The 24,403-nt window shown below is 39.0% G+C and overlaps 1 protein-coding gene across 7 annotated transcripts in view; it reads left to right on the forward strand.

The window, feature by feature from the left end:
- Positions 1-24,403, forward strand: part of CLEC16A (C-type lectin domain containing 16A) — a 78,976-nt gene that overhangs the window by 44,573 nt on the left and 10,000 nt on the right. For 6 of the 7 annotated variants that reach the window (XM_057407863.1, XM_057407867.1, XM_057407866.1 and 3 more), the window contains 6 exons: positions 83-211; positions 4,030-4,150; positions 15,416-15,567; positions 16,267-16,471; positions 17,866-18,033; positions 22,941-23,087. In XM_057407863.1, the coding sequence (XP_057263846.1) occupies positions 83-211; positions 4,030-4,150; positions 15,416-15,567; positions 16,267-16,471; positions 17,866-18,033; positions 22,941-23,087 (922 nt within the window). Of the gene's footprint in view, positions 1-82; positions 212-4,029; positions 4,151-15,415; positions 15,568-16,266; positions 16,472-17,865; positions 18,034-22,940; positions 23,088-24,403 lie in introns of those variants that run through there. The other variant, XM_057407870.1, reaches the window with a different exon arrangement.

Below are 24,403 nucleotides of genomic sequence, written 5' to 3' on the forward strand. Positions count from 1 at the left end.
TGCAACCATGAATCGTATTTGAAAGTAAAGATGCAGATGCTTGTTGTTCTGTATAGTGATCAATGCTAAAATATTTTTATAGATTAAACCCATGAATGTGGAGTACTTGATGATGGATGCCTCAATCTTACTGCCTCCAACGGGGACACCACTGACTGGTATTGATTTTGTGAAAAGATTGCCTTGTGGAGATGTAGAAAGAACACGAAGAGTGAGTCATGCTATTTTTCTTTTCCTTTTTTTTTTTTTTTCCTTGAAAGCTGCTTGGTTAGAAGCTTCATCCGTAAAATCATGAAGACTTTATGAAGGCAGGTCTGTGTGTAGAGTATATAATATTTACCTGTCACAGTGAAAAAAAACTTTTCTCTACAATTTCTTGTGTCTGATCAATTCAGTATGTTCTTGTACTGGGGATTTAATTTTTTAGACCATGTGGACAACCCCATAAGAAGGCATAAGAAGTTGTGATGACATACGCTGGCAGTTTCCTTTTGTGATCTGTTATTTCAGTCTGTCATTATATTCCTATGGTAAGAATCGCCACTGAAAAGCTGGCTGACTTCATATTGCTTGTCTTTCTTAGATATTGGAAAACAAAAACCCAAACAATCTACTCAGGAGTGTTCATCTGGCTGAAGTAATTCATGATAGGGGTCTTGAGAGTGAGGAGAAAAAAAGCAAATTGTAGAGGTGATAACTGACCTGAATAACAACATTGTTATCAGCATGCTTAGGATAATCCCTTCTTGGCTCTTATCTGGCAGTGTCATAATAAGCCTTGTGGTGCCAGTAAGTCTTTAAGATATCTTATTGCACAACATTGTCATTTGAAAAGTGTTGTTCTTCGGGTAGCTTTGCACTTGCATGTCTGCATAAGTATATTCAAGTGCTCTTGAAGAAAAAAAGATATTTCCAGGAATCTTCAGAAAACTTTTGCTATAATTACTTCTTATAAGCCATGAAACTTTTGTTATCACAGGAAGTTTGATAAAGTACAGTGGATTATCTTGAAAAGTATTGTTCTTAGAAAGCAAAAATGTTTCATAGAATATCCTCTAAGACACTGAACAAAATGATTCTTAGAAATGTGTTAATAGAAAATGATTGCTCCATGGTTTTTCATATGCTAAGTAAGGAGTAGCTTAAGTTCTGTTGGTGGAAATTTGAAATCAATATTAATATTCCTGTAAATCCTTTGGGATTGAAGGGTCTTTCTTGTCAGCAAGAACTCCCAGAATGCTTCTTTGTTGGTCCTCTTTCCCCTGATTGTATTGCTCTAGAAGGTTTAGAGTTTGTTAGTATTCCTGTGCTACATTTTTCCTGCTAGGCTCTCCTAGGCTGAATTGCCATAGCAATACGCTGAACTTCAGGTGTATCTTGTGACAAAGTGTATCTTGCTGCTGCCACTTAACCTGCTGGAAGTCCTTTTTGCTGACAGGTTCAAATGGATAGTGACTCAATTCAGAGAATCCCATGACATGATTCTAAAAATGCTTTATTTCACTAGCAAGTGAAAAAGTCCCGTACTTTGATTACATCATGAGTTCTTAACTGTTAGTGATCAGATCCTTTTAGGCTCTCATTTCTTTTGCTATGGGAAGTACCTCTAAGTGGCAGGTCTTTTGCTCTTTAATTTTAGCAGGAACTCTCAGAAATCAGAACTCTCGAGTTATCAAAGGCGCATCTCCAAAATCCAGACAGCCAACCCCTCTGACTTGAAGCTTTAAAATGACCATAAGTTTCTAGGCTGCTTTCTGAAACCAGCTGTTACTACTTTATTGAGCCTTCTGCCCAGAATCAAATAATCTTTTCAATTGCTGGCAATTTGGTTACTGTTTGTTGGTTGCATCTCTTCGTCTGATTTCTGTAGTCCTAAAGATGGTGTTGCTACCAATCACCTAGAATAATGCAAACTCACTTATATGCTGATTTGGGAAGCCACGAACAGTATGGGTCATGCGCCTCTGCACTTTGGAGTGCATAGCAAAGGCTTTGAGAGAAGGTTTTGAGCTACCTGTGAAAATGCTAGTTCATGGGAATGTAGGAAGATACTGGAAGGTTTCCCTTAAAATTGATATTTCTTTGCCTGTTGTATGTATATGAATGAAGGAATCAGTGCAGGGTATACCTCATCCTAATGTGTAGTTCTTTAGTTTAGATAGCAATTCATATTTGTTCCTACTTAACCAAGAAAACAGAAGTCAGCTGAAAGAAATTCTAGGCCACTGCTCTGCTGTTTTATTGAGATCTAATAAACTGCTATAGGAAGTCACAGATCATGGTTTTTTGTGTTTATATTGGTGCTGCTAGCAAAGCAAAGGCTGCCAGTATTGCAGGAAGCACAGTGTAGTTCCCTTTTCATCTGATGTTCTTGATTATTCTTTTCTTGCAAAGGCTAAGATTCTAACTTTCTTACCCATTCCTGTAGTAAATATGATTACATGTTTGGAGATGAGTGACGTTGGTTTTATAGGGAATGTGAAGAAAACTAATCCTCTGTGTAGGAGGGAAAGAGTGAAAGCAAGCTAAGTGATAGCTGCCCTCTGAATTTTTAAACCCCTGGTGGATTTGACTTCTTTGAGTTACCAAATATGCAAGGATGTTGCTGTTCTTGATTGAACGTGGAAACTTAAAGCCAATACCATGAATTCCTCTTGAAGCATCTGGTAGTAAAGCTGCGTTATAGTAAGTGATCCTGTTTAATTTCAGTAAATGCACAGTATGTAGCCTGCCTAAATGGGAGAGATCATGTCCCATGAGGAAGTGTCCCTGCTGTTATTCATAAGGCAGTGTTAATATCATGGTTTTGTTAGATACCCTTGACATTTTCTGCTCAGAATCACCATTTTGCCCTGTTAGATTTCAACAGTATACCACATTGATCTGCTCTGGGACGGTTTATGGAAGAGCCAGATACATGGCTTCCTTCTCTTCATCCCTGTTCTGTCAGAAGTTTCTGAAAGCACCACCAGTATATTAACCACCAAGCATTCATTTCTGCTTCACAGGAGCCACAGTTTTGTTGGTTTTAAAAATACAGGGCTGAAAGGTTTTGTGTTAAACCAGATTAGATTTGTTTTTCCTAATACTTCCTGCATTCTGGGGGTTCCTAGGCACTGCAGCTGTTCCATGAATTCAGTGCTTTTAACTGTAAGGCAGCAGTTAATTTACACTATGCCACAGAATTACTATGTAGAAACTGTTTTAAAACCAAAACACCAGAAGTAATAATTTATTTTTTTTTCCATTTGCTGTACTGAAAATACAGTTCTTTTGAGGGAAGAGGATTATAAGTGGTGCTTTTCAAACTGTGGCTAATGATGACACTTTTTTGGCACTTTGTCTCGTCTTTGCATACTATTTGTCATTGATTTCTAAATGAAACCAAGGATATTAATTTCTCACAGCATCTGTTGGAAATTTCTTGGGACTGGTGCAGCTTTTAGAATGCTTTGCCCTCATATAGACCTTCTGAGAATGTAGATGAAGTTCTCTGAGAATGCTGTATTGCGGATGATTAGTTTTGATGAACACAGCAAATTAAAACTCAAAAATCCACAGTTTTCTCTGAAACTTGTAAATGTCTTGGCTAGACTCCGACAGAAGACTTATTACTGTTTAAAGTTCAAATTGTGAGAGTCTCTGAAAGTTGCTTGTGTGGTTGTCTGTAGTGTACATATAAATACTATTAGTCTTCAAATAATGCTAAATAAAGTCTAATATTGTTGGTTCTGCTTTAATAACTCTTGTAATCATTTGCCTGTCAGTCACACTCTGTGTAAGTGTGCCAGTGGGATAAAAGTTCTGCTTCTTCTACTTCATTAAAAATAAATAGTATGTTTTAACTTCTTCCATGTCCTTTTTAACTGACTTTGAAATTCCATTCTACTTTCCCATTTTAAAAAGTAGATTTACTGCACCGCAGCATACTCCCAAGATGTGAAAGTAAGTATACGTATGTAAGACTCTGCTAAAACCTGTAGTATGGCATGCAGCAATACTGTAATATTCTTTTTCCAATTTCTCCAGGCAATCAGAGTTTTCTTTATGCTCCGTTCACTATCACTGCACCTACGAGACGAGCCAGAAACTCAGTTACCACTCACAAGGGAGGGAGATCTGATAAAGGCAGATGATGTTCTTGACTTGAGTAAGTAGTCCCTTGATTTCTCAAATAGTCCATGACTTGGATAAAATGTTGGCCTTTGATTGTTTTTTTTTAAGTTATATTGCTACATTGCAAAAGTTTGTTTTCTACTGGATTTGGAGCACTTCTTGTGGTGTTTTTTTTGTTTGTTTGTTGTAAGAGGCTGTTAATAAATATTCCAGGGTTTAAATATTAGCACAGAAAAGATTTAGTCTCATTTGTCTGGTTTCCTGGTACATTAGTTTCCTAAATGAACTGATCCTAGGAGGATTTTCTTTTATCCTGCTTTCACTTAAGCAATTAATTTTAAGAGGCTAGAGGTAATTGCTCCAACAGCTACACTGTGCTGGTTTACTAATACTGGGATTTGGTCACCATCATGTGTGTGTGTCATTGTTACCCTGTCCTGTCCATCCCCCAGAGTTCTTTTACTTCACATCTCTTCTGTCATTTTCAAGTTGGTGTGTGGAAGGTATACTCCCATAGTTGGACAGGATACTAAGCTATTCCCAAGGGGAATCAGTCTGTAATGTCCAGAATTTCATTGGGATACTAAGTAGTACTTATTATGAAGTAAAGGTGAAGTACCTTTTTTGTGCAGTATCATGGAGAGAAAAAAAAATAAATCCAAAAGAGTTGGAAGGAATAGAATCATGAAGTATATATTTGTCTACAAAGTCAATATACACGTGTTTATTTAATATCAAATATACATCTTCAGATGACCTTCAGTGTTACTAAATAGTACAATTTCTAGAGTCCAGACTAAATCATAAAGCTGTAGTTCCACTGTCTCCAGCACTGACATTGTTTGTTTGCTCCTTTTGATGCAGCCCAGGATACGGTTGGCTTTCTGGGCTGCAAGAGCACACTGGCAGCTCATGTTCATTTTCTCATCAACCAACACCCCCAAGTCATTCTCCACAGGGCTGCTTTGAATCTCTTTGCCCAACCTTTAGCTGTGCCTGGGATTGCTCCCACCCATGTGTAGGACCTTGTACTTGTCATGGTTAAACTTCATGAGGTTGACATCAGCCCACCTCACAAGTGTGTCAAGGTCCTTCTGGATGGCATTCCTTCCCTCCAGTGTATCAACCGAACCACACAGCTTGCTGTCATCAGCAAACTTGCTGAGGGCGCACTCAATCCCACTGTCCATGTCACCAACAAAGATGTTAAACAAGACTGGTCCCAACACCGATCCGTGAGGGACGCCACTTGTTACTGGTCTCCAGCCAGACATTGAGCCATTGACCACAACTCTTTGTGTGCGGCCATCCAGCCAGTTCTTTATCCACCGAGTGGTCCATCCATCAAATTGATGTCTCTCCAATTTAGAGACAAGGATGTCGTGTGGGACAGTGTTGAATGCTTTGCACAAGTCCAGGTAGATGACATCAACTGCTCTGCCCCTGTCCATCAGTTCTGTAGCCCCATCATAGAAGGCCACCATATTGGTCAGGCAGGATTTCCCCTTAGTGAAGCTATGCTGGCTGTCACCAAGCACCTTGTTGATTTTCATGTGCCTTAGCATGCCTTCCAGGAGAATCTGCTCCAAGATTTTGCCAGGCACAGAGGTGAGACTGACTGGGCCGTAATTCCCTGGGTCATCCATTTTCCCCTTCTTGAAAATGGGGGTTATATTTCCCTTTTTCCAGTCATCGGGAACTTCACCTGACTGCCATGATTTCTCAAATATGATGGCCAGCGGCTTCGCAACTTCATTTGCCAGCTCCTTCAGGACCAGTGGATGGATCTCATCAGTACCCATGGAGTTGTGCACGTTCAGATTTTTGAGATGGTCTCGAACCAGTTCCTCTCCTACAGTGGGCGCAAGGTCTTCATTCTCACAGTCCCTGCATCTGCCTTCCAAGACTTGGGTGGTTTGGTCAGAGCCTTTGCCAGTGAAGACCGAGGCAAAGAAGTCATTCAGAACCTCAGCCTTCTCCAAATCCTGTGTAGCCAGTTCTCCCAAGAGCTTCCTGAGGGGCCCTACATTCTCCCTAGTCTTTTTTTTATTTGCTACGTACCTGTAGAATCCCTTCCTGTTATCTTTAATACCTCTAGCTAAGTTTAATTCTAACTGGGCCTTGGCTTTCCTAACATGGTCCCTAGCTTCTCAGACAACATCCCTGTACTCTTCCCATGCCACCTGTCCTTGCTTCCACTTATTATAAGCCTCTTTTTTCATTTGAATTTTCCCCAGGAGCTCCTTATCCATCCAAGGAGGTCTCCTGACCCTCCTGCTGCACTTCCTTCTGGTTGGGATGCAACACTCCTGAGCTTGCAGCAGGTGATCCTTGAATATCAACCAAGTCTTCAGCCCCTCTGCCCTCTAGGGCTGTATCCCATGGAACCTTCCGAAGCAGGTTCCTGAAGAGGCCAATGTCTGCTCTTTTGAAGTCCAGGGCAGTCAGCTTGCTGCACGCTCTTCTCACTGTCCTGAGGATCTCAAATTCGACCATCTCATGATCACTGCATCCAAGGCTGCCCTGGAGTGTCACATTTCCAACCAGCCCTTCCCTGTTGGTGAGCACAAGGTCAACCATGGCACCTCTCCTTGTTGGCTCCTCTATTACTTGCAGAAGGAAGGTGTCTTCTACAGAATTGAGGAACCTCCTGGATTGCTTGTGCCAGGCTACACAATCGAGGAACCTCCTGGATTGCTTGTGCCAGGCTACACAATCGAGGAACCTCCTGGATTGCTTGTGCCAGGCTACACAATCGAGGAACCTCCTGGATTGCCTGTGCCGGGCCGTACCGTCCTTCCAACAGATGGTTGAAGTCACCCATGAGAACAAGGGCCTGTGAGTGTGAAGCTTTTCCTATCTGTCTATGGAGTGCTTCATCCGCAGGTTCTCCTTGATCAGACCGTCTGTAACAGATCCCCACAGTAATGTCTCCCATAGCTATATTCCCTTTAACCCTGACCCACAAACTCTCTGTGCACTGCTAACCTGTCCCCAGACAGAGTTCCATACTCTCCAGACTATCCCTAACATAAAGGGCAACTCCCCCTCCCCACCTGCCAGGCCTGTCTTTCCTAAAGAGCCTGTAACCTTCCATTCCAACACTGTAGTCGTAGGAGCCATCCCACCATGTTTCTGTGATGTCTATTATATCATACCCCCATAGACGTGCACGCATCTCTAATTCCTCTTGTTTGTTCCCCATGCTACGGGCATTGCATCTGAGCCGAGCTCCAACTGAAGCCAGCTTATTGGCTGGAGCGGCTGGGGTATCTACATTGCTCCAAGCATTTATTATAGGTTCTGGCAACTGACTGGGTGTGTTGGGATGGAATGATGTCCCCCTCTCCCAACACATCTAGTTTAAAGCCTCCTTGACCAGTCTGGCAAGCCTCCTACCAAAACTGCTCTTTCCCTTAGACCAGCTCCACCAGCCCCCACTAGACCTGGCCTACAAGCTTGGGTCCTGTGTTCAAGACACCCAAACCCCTGACTGTGACACCACCCTTCTAACCATTTATTAACTTGGCCAATCCTCCTAGCTTTTTTTAGGTCCTCCCCTGTACCCTGGAGAATTGATGAAAAGACCACCTGAGCTCCAGAGCCCCTAACCACCTCCCCCAGGCTCTGTAGTCCTTCTTTATGTTACACAGGCTACTACTGTCTATATCCCTAGCACCCACATGTATCACCAGTCCGTGGGACTTACAAGAGCAGGCAGCCTCTCTGCCACATCCCTGATCCGTGCCCCCGGTAGGCAACACACCTCCCCTGAGAGGGGGTCTGGCCGGCAGACAAGTGCTTCTGTCCTTTTCAGTGTAGAGTCCCCTACTACTACGACCCACCGCGTTTTCCTGGCAGCACCAGTAGAGATCTTCTTTAGCAGTGCATCAGCCGGCTGTTTCTGGCTCGAGTGCGCTTCCTCATTAGCCCCCTGCAGGACAGCAAAGCGGTTCTGCGTGGGGACAGGGGATTTAGGGGGAAGCCCCTTGCTTTTGGTTGTCCTTTTCCTTCTTTTTTTTTTTTTGTTGTTTTTTGTCACTAATTCCCAGCTTCCCAGGTTAACGGCCTCCTTCTTTCCTTCATGAGGTAGAGGTGAAGCTCGAGGCCCCTGCACAGTTTGGGCCAGGAGCAAGCATTCCTGCTTACTCTCAGCTTCCCTGACATCTCACAGTCTATTAACAGCATCCCGCAGCTCAGCCCCTGCTGCAGGAGGACCTCCACCAGGGAGCACCGAGTGCAGCCCTGCCCATTGTGCACCCTCCCCTCACCAGACCAGTGCAGGCACTCTACACCCTGAGCTCTGCACTGCAGCCTCCCCTCTCGTCGGCTCTGTCTGGGTGCCTACGCTGGCCACCGCCGGGGCAGCGAGAGCAGAGCTCCCAGACCGGGTCCTGATCATAACGACGAGTGCTCACCATCCCGCTCGCCTGCCCCCGCGAACTGCCTCGACCCGCTCTGTTTGCCGCGCTTCTGATCGCTCGCGCTCCCTGGGGCAGGTTTTTAACCACTCGGGGCTGGTGCCGCCGTTCCTCCTGGCTCCGCCCCGTGTGAGTCAGCTGCTCGCTCTCGTCAGCTGAGCTGCCGGCTCCTGGGCAGGGCCTGTCGAGGACTTGAGGCTCCCTCGGTGGCTCTTGTCGCTCTGAGTTGAGGCTCCTGGACGCTGATCTCCCCCCCCTCCGGTGTTGGAAGGCGTATTCTCTCGAGCTACTCACCTCAGCAAGTGACGAATTGTATGTAGAAGAGTGTACTTTTAGGCTAGAATTTAAAAGAAAGCACATGACAATATAAATAGTATTAACTCCATTGCCTGTAATCAGGACCTAGAAGATTTTGATACATTGATGTTAGTTAAGTTCTATAAGTAATTAACTTCTGTTCAGGCAGTTCTTTTATTAAGAGCTTGGAGGTATGATTTGTAACTTTAGAGGGCATGTGATTGCTAAAATAGTGTGTGTATTTGCTAGGGGTTTAATCTTTGAAGGTTCTTGTTCTTTAAAAAGAAAAAAAAGGGGGTGCTTGATGTTTTAGATGTTAAAGTTTTTATTGTCTTATGTTTAAATGCCTGTTGATCTTACTTCAGCTAAAAAAATAGTTGCCCTAGTTGCCCTAGTAGATGGTATATGATTATGTCCAGTATCTCAGAGACCTTTCTGTGCATCAAGTCCATCAAAATATTAATTACCCCAATAAAGGGAAAACCAGCTCAAGTCCAGTAGAGAAGAGAATATCAGTATTTCAGTATGCTATTGCTTGGTGCCGTATCCTGGGAGGAGACTTAACAGCTGACAAAACATGACCCAAGAAATTATATTTGTGTGCCTTTTTTCAATTATAACATTGGAGATATTTTCAATCAGACAAATTCTCCTCAATCTATATTTTGACAGTGCTTTTTAAATTTTTCTGAACATTAGATACCTCCAGTTGTTATGCTCATTTGTATACATACGTTGACAAGAAGTAGAAGTTGATAAGATCCAGGAATTACTTCAGCTACCATTTGGATTTTAAAATCTCTTGTAAAACATGTTATCAAAATGCCTTCTCCCCCCATACCGAATGCAATGCTGGTGTTTCATGGGAGATTGATAAGAAAGGTTAAAGTTTCTTGTATAGAGTCATTTTAATGTTTTGATGTACATATGTTTATTGTAATCCTTTTAATTGCAAGGTTGTCGGTGCTCTATATGACTGTGTTTAGAAATGAGTCAGGTATTCCATAGAAGGTTCATTCCATCTTGCTAGGTATGCTGCTACCACAATGATATATACTGCTACTTTTCAGAGTTATTTTTACTGTAAATAGTTTTGAAGCACTCGTGTATTATGTGATAACTGCCTGCCTTAGGCTGCATGTGAGTTTGTAGGTGTTTCATGTAGGTGGCTTTTTAATCTTGTTCAGCATTTCACTGTTTGTGTGAAGTTCACTGGCAGCTCAAATTAACAGTCGTGGGGCTTGGTTTCAGGCTGCTGATTCTATTAGTGGCAATGTTTTAAATGCCATGGCCAAGAGGTAAATGATGATACGTTTAAAGCCATTATTTCTTTGCTAAACCAGGAAAAATTAATATTATAGTTAAGACTCCTTGTTCACTCTTGTCTCTACCAAATAAATAGGCTTTATAAATAATATCATAATCAATGTTTTTTTCAATAAGATTTGAGGAAAATCTATCATAGAATAATTGAGGTTGGAAGGAACCTCTGGAGACCGTCTAGTTGACTTCTGTGCTCAAAGCAAGGTCAGGTAGAGTAAGTTGCCTAGGGCCCTCACCGGTCAGGTTATCCATGTTGAGGATGGAGATTCCACAGTGTTTCTGGGCAACCTGTTTTACTGTTTGACCACCTTCACAATAAGGAAAGGGTTGTGGGGTTTGTTGTTGTTTGCTCCCCCCTCCCACCCCGGTGTTTCTGTGAAATTTCCTGTGGTTCATTTTGTGCTCAGTGCTTCACATCTTGTTGGATACCACTGGCTTCAGCTTCTTTACCCCCCCCTCCAGACAGGTATTTGGAGAAGTTGTCAAGAGGTTTTATCATAGGGCATATAATTTTTTTATTCTATTAAATATATTCCCAGGAATATAACTTAGTAGTAAAGAAGAATAGCATACCAAATGGGCTACATGCTGTTGGAAGAAGTTTTTTTATGTAAAGTGGGAGGTGGTACATTTACTATCTGCAACCTAATGCTTATTTTAGACTGCCAGCTAAGCACACAAAGTGCTGAAAGTTTTCTGTAAGAGCTTTTAGTGTCTACAGATGATTTCTAGAATTATCATGACTGTAAATTATAAAATCATTAAAGATCAGACCCTGAGGTAGGTGAGGCACATTTAGACCGTCTCCTAAACTAGCTGTTTTATTTGTAAAGACTTCATATAGTACAGTCTTCACAGGCAAGTGTGTCCACCTAATTTAAATCTTCTTTGCTGCAAGCAGTTGAAATTTTCAAACTCTTCTTCCTGGTCTGTATTTCCTAAAAGTTGTATTTTTCTTGGACAAAGTCGAGAGAAATCTTGGATCCATGTCTTGGATGTGTATTGTCTGAACTGGTCGCACGCTTTATTTTGCACGAGGAAAAAATTAGCATTGCTGTTAGTCTTGGAAATGGCAGTACACTTCTTTGCAGCAGTGTCATGTCAGTGAACCATTCAGTTTGTGGTTCACTTTAATCCCCTGATCAGTTTTCAGTAGTATTTAAGTTTACTGGGCTTGAAATTTTTATCTAGATGTGGTTGGATATCTATAACTGGTTTATAGATTAGCTGTAAGCTCAGATCAGTTCACTGGAAATGTGTTTAACCACATTTTTTCTTCTGTTTTTGTCATAAAGGATGACTGTACTTTATGACCCTTCAGTAGCTGTGAACAGTCATGTAAATGGGGTATATTCAGTTGTATAAACTCAAAAGATTCCTGTAACAGTTTACTAGTAAATGAGTAACTGTTTAACTGTTTTTTATGTTCTTTGATAAACTTTAACAGTAAAGCTTTACTTGAAGTTTTTGTAACACCTAAAATGAAAACTTTCTGCTCTGGAAAACAACTGCTCTTTAAGTTCTTTACCTTATGTACTGCATTTCTGTAGTCCGGCAGTTGAATATGTACAGGGGTTATTTCAAGTACATTAATCTGCTTGCAGTTGCACTAAAACCTGTATAAATACTAGACAGAACCAGTATTTGAGAACTTCATGACTGTATTGGGTGTTGTGGTCTCTATGTTGAGAATCTCACAATAAATTATCCACAGATTTCAGAAACCTCACATTACTTATTTGGAGGTGTCAAAATCCAGCTTCTTCAGGTCTAGAGAAGAATATGGCTGTTCCACAAACTTGTATCGATGGAAATAAATGTGTTGATGAACTAATTGGATTAAAGAACGAAAGGAACAATAAATGAAGGGTCCCAAGATAAGCAGTAACCAGACATGTTCCAGAGTCCTGTTTTGAAATACAGCTGTGAAAAGCCTTAAGGGCTCATTAAGACTTATAAGACTTTGTTACTCATACTTTGTTACTGAGACTGCCTCAGAAAAGATATTGGCTATAAGAGCTCATGCAATGTGGAGGATAGGCCATAATAAGCCCATCCTTTTTTAGTCATACCAACTGTTTGAGAATTAATTTCTTCTCAGTTAACAGCTATATTTATAAGGATTCTCTTGTGTTTTCCTGGTTTCTATGGCTTGGAAAAAAACATTGTGTACATTACGTATGACTTCTGGGGAGCTAGTTCTGTTTGACCCAAAATGTATTCCTAGAAAAATGTTTGTTCTTCATTAGAAACTTTGTCTTGTGAAGGGGCAGGCTATCAGTTGTGTAGGTTCATTAGTCACTTATTTTCACCATGGAACTACTGCCACTTGTAGCTTTTGTATATTAGACTTGGCCCTGCATTGAATTTCTTACCCATTTGTACTATTTATGTATTTATTAAAATCTTCCTCCTGGGTATTCTTTAAATGAGTTAGTTGAATTATTAAGGTTTTTGCTTTAAAAAAAAAAAAAATCTAATCTTCATGTCAGTTTTTGTTGTGGTAGTCTTTCAAGTTTCTTTCAGCCTGCTTCTTTCAAACTGTGTATACTTCAGCTGGGAATACAGTCAAATATGTTTGAGTGTTTTATGCCTAAATTCACAGGCCAGTACAGAATAAATGGCACTTGCATTATTCTTGTTTTACCATGACTTAGAAACCTTTATAATAACTTCAGGCTTTTCAGTTATTAATGAAAAGGTGAAATAATTTAGGTATTAGAAAGTAATTTCTGGAGAGATATGTTAGATTTGTAACTCTGTTACCACTTCTGGATGTGTAAGTATAAAATATATACAAATACAGATACACTTCAGGATCATAAACTTAGAGCTTTTGATGCATTTAATATACATTGTTATCTTTTATTGTTCAGTTAATAGAATGTCATTGACACAATAATATTGGAGAAAGATTCTGTTTTCTCAACATATAGCCTACATGGCGACTTTAGATCTCTTATTATTTTCTTCCTGGTGTCTCTGCTTCTTCTCTGCAAAGGCATAAAGCTCCCATAGGCTCCAAGAGTCAAGTTTACTAAACCTTTATGGATTTCTTGAGCTTTCCAGGGCATCTGAGTAGGTAACAGTAATCAATCCTCATGTAACTGAATTGTATCCCATACGTATTGCAGAAAAGTAGCAGTGTTGTATTTATTTATTGATTAAACTTTTCTTGAATTTCAAAAGCTCACACTAAACTCACATTGGATTAGCATCAACTATCTTCTTCTAAGCATATTAGGGTTCCATATCTCCTTCTTTTCTCTCCTATTACCCAGTCAATTTTGAATGGATCCTGGTGATAAAGGGAAATTGGTAGAATAATAGAAGTGTTAGTTGGAAGAGACTTCTCAGTTGTGGTGTGAGAGGGGTCTCTTACGGAGAAGAGGAGGTTGGTTTTGTGAGTAATATTTCTTTTATTCTTTTGAAACTTGAAAACTTTTGGTGATAGAAATTCCACAACCTTTCTGGGTAACCTTCTGAGCTGTATTGTGCACAAAAGAATTTCCTCCATCTTCCAAACCATAATTTATGGCTGTTGTCAGTAGTTGTATGACCTGCCACTGCAAAAAACTGTGTGCTTCCACTTGTAGCTTGTATCTATCCCACAGATGTGTCTAGTATGAAATACAGAGTTAACTACTGCTACAGCTGGGTTTTGAATGCAAGAGCGCTTAACATTCAGTATGGAGACAGCATTAGAGGTACTTCAGTATTAGAGATATGTTGAATTCCTTCTGTCAGAATAGCTCCCTTCAGATAGATATAAAAAATCTGAATAAGAAGGCAGCCTTTTTAAAAGATACTTACTTTACTGAAGACTACCTTGTTTATCAAACTGATGTCAGTATATAGACATACGTAAAAAATACAGCATCCTGAAAAATACTATGTGTCTGTGGAATAGGAAGGGGTAAATAGCATTCTACAGCTTAACAGCAATTGATGCCTATAGTATTGAGCCCTCATTTAAGAAAGGCTGTTTGAGTAAGTGACTCTAAACTTCTGAGTCTGTTGATGCCTTAGCAATACTAAGGAGTGAGCACTAAGGAGGAGTGTGTGGAAAAACTGGCTAAGGTAGAAGCAAAATATAGAACTTATTGCTTTCAAGTCCTATGGTTTCTGTCCTAAAAAACCCAACAAACAACAAACCACCACAAAACTCAATCAAAATTACTTCAGCAAATAGTTAAAATGCAGCAAATTATCTGGCTAAACCTATCAGATTATGTGGAATGCTATCTAGCATTGCAAAGATGATGGACTCTGAAGGACAGTAAGTGTGGTCATAGAATCTTGTACTTGCTGTAAAGTTGCACTACGTAAGAGGACAAAGATCTGTGTGTATTAAGCATGTGAACGAACATATCAATTTGAAGTAAAGGAAAAAGCTAAGATGAGGTCTGCTGTGAGGTGTCAGTTCCAGTTTATGGGCAACTTAGTATACTCTGATGTAAAGAATGTGATTTAGATTTTCAAGATTGATGGTTTGAACTGGGACAGGTGCATTGAGGAGATGCAGGAGAATCAGGGAATGGTGTATTTAAAGCTCGAAATCTGTATGTTGGGGCTTGTTTGAGGGGTGCTAGAATTAATGATTAAGAGAGGGTATGTTTATTCAGTATAAATTAATAAAGTTGGTCGGGTAAAGGAAAAAAATGTCACCTCACTTAACAAATACTGGCAAAATCCTCATTCAGTTAATCTGGAGCATCCCTACAGTCTTGAAGCTGAAAGGCTTCCAACAGTCAGAAAGTCAGATTTTAAACCTGTAGAATTGGAGCTTGTGTCAGAATGGAGGTGAAGCTTACACTGATGTACAGGCAGTTGCCTGCAGTGCTGCCGTGCCTCCTACACGGAGGGTATCTCCAGTCTTTGGACAAGACTTTGAGACTAACTTAGTGAGAGAAATCAACACTGTTGCAATTTCACCTCTAAAATGAAGTGACCTTTTATACTAAAAGGTAATGAAGGTGGTAAGAGAAAGCAAGGTACTTATAATACACATCTGATACATAACTTGTAAGGTGCCTCAACCACTACTATTGAAATATATTCTGGCCTTTCTGCATAACTAGAAATATGGTAGGGAAATGCAAAGTATTTATTTTAAAAAATAACCTTGAATAACTTCAAATGTGTGTTATAAAGATGATTGCACTTTTATACATTTAAATTATGTTATGTAAAACAACCAAACCCCAGAATTCTTAACTTAAGTAGCTAAGTTACGGGATTCTTTTTTCTTCCTTCAGATAACAGTGATCTAATTGCTTGTACAGTCATAACAAAGGATGGGGGTCAAGTTCAAAGGTTCCTGGCTGTGGATATATACCAGATGAGCTTGGTTGAGCCAGATGTTGCCAGACTTGGATGGGGTGTTGTTAAGTTTGCAGGCCTTTTGCAGGTAAGAGGAGTTCTAATATGGGTGGTTACTTTTTCTCGGCTGAAAATCTACATTTATGCTAAATAGTAATGCCAATATTAGCTTATATATTTTAGCTCTGTACCATGCCTACTTGTTTCTTCTCTTACTAGTCTTTTTTTCTAGGTTTTGTCTTTTAAACTATTTCGGATTTTGTGAGGAAGTTTACATAGCTAACTAAAGACAAACTTGAAAATAAGGTAACTTAACTTCCCCAGTCTATATTGGGCTGTGTTCATTTGAACACTAGAATCATATACAATTAGTATTGAGTCCCAAAGCAGCACAGAAATGAACTCTCCCAGAGTTCTGGTCTTACTACACAGATAGGGAAGACAACAGGTTGTAACTTCAAAATCATCTGTGCTTTTCTAATTTATTTCAAAAGCTTTAAGAAGTTTCCCTCATTTGTATCTTTCTTGCCTTAGCCAACACTGTATTTCCTTAAAACTTGGTATACCCAAATAGCTCAATTGAATTTTAAACTGACAATCTCTGTAAGTACTAATTTCTGACGAGCTAAGTTCAACACTGTACAACTTGTGTAGTCCTTTTTCTTAACACAGAAACTGTTCCTAGGTGCTTTAGTGAACCATTCATAGGGTTTTCTTTTAATGTTGGTATTCATAGTTCTAAAATGCAAACTTTTTTATTAGCAACTTGCGTTCTGTTTCTTTTTAGGATATGCAAGTGACGGGAGTGGAGGATGACAGTAGAGCTCTGAACATCATAATTCATAAGCCTGCCTCAAGTCCTCATTCTAAGCCCTTCCCTATCCTTCAGGCTACATTTATTTTTTCGGATCACATCCGCTGCATTATTGCAAAGCAGCGGCTTGCAAAAGGCCGTATCCAAGCTCGCCGTATGAAAATGCAGAGGATAGCAGGTGAGCCGTTAGTTCAAAATGATTCTGAGAAACAAGACTTGGATGTCATAGCAAATCACTCTGTAACACAAGCATGTGTTAGAAAAATCTAAGTAGTGGTGTGCCACAGAAAACTGTAAACCAATGTCTAGTTGCCAAGCAACAGATTTTGTTGGAGTAAAATGTGTTTTCACATTTAATGATAGATGTGTCAAAGGAAGGACGAAAAAGGAGTCCTGTTTTGTTGCCACTAGCTGCCAGTCTTCTCACAAAACTCAGCATTTCTCTTTAAATGTCATTCAGTGATTCAAATTTCAAATGCTCTACTTAAAAAGCAGATATTCTATTGCCTTAGGACTAAATTGGAACTCAGCTTGCCTGAGTCCTGAGATGGATGGTGTCCCAGTGGCGTTATCGTAATGTTTAATGCTTGAATGAGCAATCCTGAATGTTGAGTCAGCAGCTGTATTTCTGTGAGTGAAGGAAATGCATGCAAAGATATGAAGGAAAGAATTAATCTGAGTAAATAGCAATGAGTGATTAAAATACTAGCCTAATATTAAGTGACTGAAGAATAAATTGAAGCTTACCAGTAAACTGAATGTATTGGAGAGTTTAGAAGAGGGAGCTCTGAAATACAGGAAGGAAAATAGCTGGGCAAACGAAAAGGGACACCAGCTGCCTAAGTTGCTTGGATTGTCCAGTAGCAGTAATGAACTAATCAGAGCTGTGAAAAACACGGTCATAGCTGGTATTAAAATTACTGAGTTGGACAGAGAATTTCTCTGAGTATAGAAGGTTTAAGATCATTTTAGTGTCTTATGATTGTGTAGGAAGCTAAATATAAGAGTGTTTTACAGAATAGATATGTCATACCTATATGGCTTGCTTCATGTAAAAAAGTGTAAAGCAAGTTTGCGGTTAATACAGGTCTATTTTGATACTAAAATTTCAGGTTGAGTGGTAAAGTGGTAATGGAAAAGTTTTTTTTGTTTTTTTTTTTTTTTGCCAGTTGACAGATTGTCTTTTTACATGGGTTTCTGCAGTGTTCAGTTGTAACTAATGAGTGACTATTTGTACAGTGAAAACCAGAAGATTTCTTTTTTTTAAATAATTTCAGTGGCTTACTTCATGCAAGGAGCTTACTTTAATCCTTTTTTCCTCCTCCACTGTATTCTGAGGCTTCCTTAGCGTGAATGTGTAGACAGCAGTGGTAGGAAAGGTTGCCATAAATGCTGTGTCTCTTCTTTTTCTGTTGCAGTTGTAACCATAATTAAGAGGTAAATGCAGGCAAGTTATGTCGAACAATAGGGTTCATTCTTAAGATTCTGAGAAAACTATCAATTTTATTTTCACCTACTCTTCCTTTTATGTATTTTTGAGTAACAAAAATTATCAATTGTGATTAAACATAGTTCTGCTGGATCTTCCTGTTCAGCCTTCAACTGAAATTATGGGTTTTGGACACAGCTCTTCTGCTACAGCCCAACACCTTCCATTTAGATTTTATGATCAGTCACGGCGTGGTAGCAGTGATCCTACAGTGCAACGCTCTGGTTTTGCATCTGTTGACAAAGTTCCAGGTAAGATTAGCATTCCTTAACAAGCAATTTCTGCTTTGTGATTTGAATCTGCAACATCTGAACTGTAACTTGTATGAGCAATGAAAAGCTTACTGTGATAGGTTTCTGAACACACAGCTCCAGGATAAGACTTATGGAAAAAGTTACTCTTGGAGAAACAAGTAATACCTGGGTGTGAAGTCCAGGTATGGTACAAGCAGTATCTTTGACAGTTTGTCCAACTACACTGGAAGTGTCTTAACGCGTTGCCTTCCTTTACAAATTGAGTTAGTTTGAATTGTTCCACATACTTGGTATTTATGCAGTGTCTGTCAGTTGTGCATAGTTCCTCGTTTAATTTGGTTATGATCATTTTCTTGCCAGTTTGGAAAGTAGCTGGGATACTGTGCGCTGCTTCATTTACCTTAGAGGTAGCAAAGCAGAAAAGAGCCACAGCTACTTAGCCTGAACATTAGCACAGAGCATCAGTTTGGAATTGGTGTTAAAGGTAGTTTTTTCAACCAACCACATAGTTACTTTGAATTCCAGGAAATGGAAACTTCCACTGTATGCACATGCAATTCAGGAGGAAAAAGTATTTTGAAGTTTTATTTGATACTAAGTACGAGAAACCGAGCACAGAACATCAAGTATTTCAAATGCTGTGGTTTTGAAATGCATTTTATGACAGCCAATAGTATAATAAAACTGGATTGCTACACTATTTTACATCTGGTTACAAAATGAATATCAAAGGCCTCTTCCTTCTCCCCTTTTCTTCACTAATGAGTGTATGAGGTTTCCTAGTTACAAGTGACTTAAACAGGAATCTCTTTGTGTTTATTCTTTAATCAGGCTTGGAGTGGTTTTCACTTTGAGAGTAATTTCGCTCCTTTTAAAAAAATTATTGAACAAGTTGTAGTTACTACCTTTGTGTATTCATTTCTTAATGCTACAGCTTTAAGTGATGCTTGAGAGTTCTGCGAATGTCACATGGTCTGTTAATTTGATTATACTTGTAAGCAACAAGTTATGCTTTCCTTTGATGATGGTGGGTTTTGCCGATTTAAGGGAGAGCCATTGTTTTGGCAATATTTTTAGAAGATGAATCACTTTCCTTAGTAGGACCATGTCAGCTGTACATCCAGGGTAGGTTTTAAGAAACTGACAGTGATATAAACGTTTTCACCCCTCCTGCAAGTTTCACTCTGTGGAGAATTTTAGTACAACTGTTGAATCAGTTTGCTAATTCGTCTTCTCATTGAATGTAGAGTTTTCAAGAACTTTTAGTTCAGCCTAGTCTGCCTCAGTCTCTGTTGTAGTGCATACGTAAAGCTCCACATGTATCACTAGAGAGCATGTAGTTATCTTACTGTAGTCAACCCGTGTTTCACTTTGCTTTGTTGTTTCGTGGTCCAAAGTTAAAATCTGGTTTGAAAGTGCTTCTTGATACCTGGGAAGAAGAGAGTGGAAGTTGTTATAGCTTAAAACCAGATTTTGTGCAAGGTGGGTGAAGGTGGCAAGAATATAATGGACCATACTTAAGAACATCCCAATTCAGAACATGCTAATACTCCTTACAAAAAGTATGGGTTAAGCAAATGCAGTGAGATAATGTAACCATCCCAGATGACTGGCTTGAGAGACTGGGCAGTTCTGATCAGAGGACAGCAGAAGGAAAAATCCTTATCTTGATGGATTTTATCACCTTGAAGTCATTACCATGAATATAGTTCAGGATCTGGTTTAGGTTAATGGACTTTGCCAGGATGTTAGAGCATTTTAGGAATAGTTTTGCTGGCTGGGCTGCTCATCATCTTCTTAGCTATGTAAATGGTGCTCTTGAAGCTCTCTTTATAAAGAATTACATCATTTTGAAAGAAACAAGCGGATTTGGTAGATGTCCTGTGAACATAGGTCTTATATTGAGAGAAATCATCACTTCCTCTCCAAGCAAACTCAGATACTAGGTTCACATCAAAGCTGTTACAGATACATACATACATACATACATACATACATACATACATACATATATATACACACACATACACACGCACAGACACCTGGTATGTCTGAAGGGTAATCTTGTTGATTTCCTGCAAAATCTACATCTGCATATTTTAACAAGTGAGATCACTTCCCTACTGAGAAAATTTATTTTTGAAAGCAAAATGAATCAATAGATCTCTCTTAGTTTTTTCTTCATTTTTAATACCTTACTAGATGATGATGATGGTAAAATTTTTTTGGGAAAAGTTGGAAAGCTACTTCTTGTTAGTGTCAGTCTGCAAGCACAGTATGGCCATCCTAATTTTAAAATCCAAAGGAAAAAGTCATCTTCTATAGCTATGTAGCCCTTTAAATGAAAAAGAAAACGTAGGCAAGAATTCTATGTAACTTTTTCATCCCTTCTTGGGAATAGGAAGGCTTTAAACAAAGCCCAAGGATTGTTTAAACAGTGCTTGAGATTGTTCAAATTTATGTGAAGAAAGTTTATTTTAGTGTTGTCAAATGTTTTTCATTCTAAAAGCATATTACACATTTAAAAAAATGGTATGCCTTTCTTTAGCAGTTCACCACAGGCTGGTATAAATTCGTAGATCTTAATTTGTGGGGTTTTTAACTAACACTGTGTATGTATTCTTGAAATAGTCAGGCTTTTGTAATTTATTGCGGCCTTCATCAACAGTAAGAAAACAGATGCTTTTTATCAAAGTACTAATGAGGAGCTTGGCATTCTCAGCTGATGAGCATCTACTCTTGTTACTGATTTTATGAGGTTAGATTGCTCAGCACGTTTGAATGTCTTACAAGTTATTTTGGAACTGCACTGTGGGACTCTTACCAGTCCTTTCATGTTCATCATCAAACACAGCTACTGGAGGAAGGTCAGATTGGAATAGTTTAGTTAAGTACTACTGAGTTACTTCCAGTGTGAAATAGTTCAAGTATCCCATTCTCCATAATTCTAGGATACAGTTGCTTTTACACCCCATAAATATACATAAAGTATTTTTTTAATCATTTGTTCTGTGCAAGAATAATGGAAGACAACTGCTAAGTCAGTTTGTCACCTCATTTTGTTGTTTTTTTTAATTAATATTCTTTGAACCATTGATTTTTATATTTAGTTAGATATTTAGTTATGGCAGCTACTTTTAAAGACCTAACTCTGCTGCCTTTTTATATGTATTTGTATTTCCTAGTCATCAGAATTTTATAAGATATATGGTAATCTTCCTGTCATGGTCTGAATGATGTAGAACTAATTACTTCTGTGGAGAAGTATTCAAGCAGAAGTGCCTGTTTCAGGTAGTTTGACAACACTAAGACTATACAAGCTACAACTAATTTGGTTTATGTAATATTACTACTTGTAATATTACTTGCTTGTGTGGAAGAAATGAAAGATAACATTGAAACTGAGTTAAATAAGCAGGGCTACTATTTACAATTATGTGGAAGCAAATGTTTCAATGTAAGAACATGAGTCTATGAGCACTGTTCTGCAAAGTCTTTAGGCAGACAATCCTCCTGAATCCGAGCAGCATTTCACAGGATAGACAGATTAACCCTTGTTTATTTCTTCTACCATTTTGATGAGGTTGGAAGGTTTATCCTCCCTTGGAAGTGCAAACCATTTGTGGATATAGAATGCTTTGGATGGGTACAGCTTTTTCCAGCACTATAAGGGAAACAAAATAGATTGATGTAAAAACTCCTATACCAGTGGCTTTAGTAACTGTTCCAAACCACCTTTCGTTCACTTTAAGAGATATCTTTGCCTCACTTCTATGGTCACAAGTCCATTGATTATTCCTCGTTTCCCATCCTAACTGGTATTTCAAAATATGAAGTATGTATGAGAAGCCTAATGCATGTTTGCTGTATTAAAAACTATATGTATCAGTGGCCCTGAGAGCTATAGAAGTCTTTCATATTTGAGGTAGTTTAGTTTGTGGTTAAATTTTTGCAGACTATCAGGCGTCACTGTATGTGACCTCAGTTTAACTTATCTAAATGGTTGTAGAAGATCAATCAGTTGGGTTTCTGAAATAAAATACATGGGTTTATTAACACTTACGAAGTAATTAGCTGCTTCACAAACTGTTTTATTTTTAAATAAAATAGGTGTCTCTTGCAGTGGTGGTTATTTAATTCTTTCAAGTGGTGTTCATTTTGGACATAATGAATTGTAACTTCAAATAAGAGAAAAGCTTGATAAAAGTGGCATTTGCCCATCTAAAACTGATACAAGTACTACGGCTATTCAGATGGCATTGTGTTTCTGCAAGTGGTTTTGAGTCTAGTTCTTGTGTATAAGGATGGGAAGTAGAAGGTAAGAAGTGAGACTGCAGATTAGGTCAGGTTGTTAACTGGGCTGATGTTTGTTAGCTTTTGTTTCTTCCTTTTTTCATCCATTCTGTTTTTTTTTTTCTGTGCAACACAACCTGTCAGTGTGTGTTGCTGCTAACAGCATTTTCCTGACACGTCATGTCTGTGTGTTAAGGCTTTCATATGCTTCTTGTAATGAGTCCATTTAAATTGTTTTGACTGTCTGCCTGCTGCATGACACCAGCAAATTCCCCATATAGGATATCCTCTGAATGAATCCAGTGCCATGGGAGATTCCCCATATAAAAGAATAAAGAAATGTGCAATGGTGCATTTGCTTTCTTACCTGATTGTCAGATGTTTTCCTCTTCAGTGTTTACTATGCAGTTGAAGGCAATGAGTAGTACATTGTTAGGTGTTTCACAGTGCATATTGTGGCTACTTTCAATAATTCAGGGGACTGCCAATAAGAAGTCAATTTAGCACCACTCTGATGCAATATTTGCACTTCCCCTTTCTCAGTTTGTTCATGTGAGTTAGCTTTTTCAAGCTAATTATTAACTCATAAACTTCATTGTCCTATTTTGCAGGTTTTGCTGTAGCCCAGTGTATAAATCAGCACAATCCATCACCACTCTCATCACCATCACCTTCCAGTGGCAGTGGGAGTACAGGGCGCTGTGATTCAGTGGCTGCAAGTTCAACGTCCACCCCTTCTGCTGCACAGAGCCCATCAGGTATTAAATCGTGATTTTCAGCTTAGACACATTAAGGGATATAGGATAAATCTATAGGATACTGTAAAATTAAGTTAGTGTATTACTAGATTAAAAACTATAGGGCTTTATGGTTTCAGATCATGTGATCATTCAACTAAACCAGTTATTGTAAATTGTGGAGCCTTCTGGAGCACTAATAAATACTTGGCATCTTTCAGCAGTGATTTTAAGTACTGGTGAAATAATGTCCTGCTTGTCTGACTTGTCTCCTAGCACATACAACTTAAAAGGTTGTTTTTAAACTGAAGTATTGCTTTGCATGAATTTGTAATGTATACTGTTAGACTTTCACCACAGTGGCTAGGTTGAATGAATTCCACATGAAGCATCTTTTTTGAACTGGGTGACATTTGCTTCTATGTTTATCTGATACTCATGTTGATTTGTAACAATGGCTCAAACGTGAAATACTTGAGAACAGTTATTTAGGATGCTAATGTTGTAAAGCTTTTGCAATAACACTCTTCTGGTTGGAGCCACCACATTTGAAGAGGCTGTTTCACTGGTGCAGAAGCAGCTGCCATATTAAGTATACTGACAGTGTAACTTTCATTAATGTAGCTACTACCATGTGTTTGTGTGCTCAGTCTATTTAGTGAGTATGTTTATACTGGGACTTCTTGTTGCGTTAGAATGCCTTCATTCCTCCGTTTTTTTGTGTAGCATTTATAGAGAGTTTGTAATGGTGGTTGTTCTAAGTGCCAATTACGTGTGAGGTAAAGCCTCAAGCTGGAGACTAAACAAGAAGTAACTCCTGAAGGATACATACCAAAGTGCTTTCATGCTGGAACAGGCCTACTCTACCTCTGTTTAGTTATAAGGCAATAGAGGTAGCTTGATTCTCAAGACCTTTTAAAACAGACCCCTCATTTAACAGTCACTTCCAATGTTAATCACTCCTTGGAATTGTTGTTCTGGTTCCCCCTTCTAAGACCTACATTTTGCCTTTATTGGAAAGCTCATGTAGATGTAAGCTTTATTGCAGTTCTACAGGGAATTGTGCAATCTTTGTTGGGCATTTAGCATATTGTAGATTTCATTGAACAGCATCAGGAGATCAATGTACATTTTATTTTCAAAGTGACCATCCCTGCAAAAAATGTTGCTGGAAAGGGTAAGAAAGCTTACTTAGGAAGTTTATGAATGATATACAAAGCATTCTAGCACTCAGAATCTAGATTAAAACAAATCTATTGCTGTAAGAGACATATAGTCAAAATATTCCTGCAACATGTGTAATTCAAGAACACAATTTGGAATATTTTTCTATGTGC

This window comes from Pezoporus wallicus, unplaced genomic scaffold (genome assembly GCF_028554395.1).
Source record: "Pezoporus wallicus isolate ANWC-B61680 ecotype Strahan unplaced genomic scaffold, APGP_CSIRO_Pwel_v1 contig_4012, whole genome shotgun sequence".
Lineage (NCBI taxonomy): Eukaryota > Metazoa > Chordata > Aves > Psittaciformes > Psittacidae > Pezoporus > Pezoporus wallicus.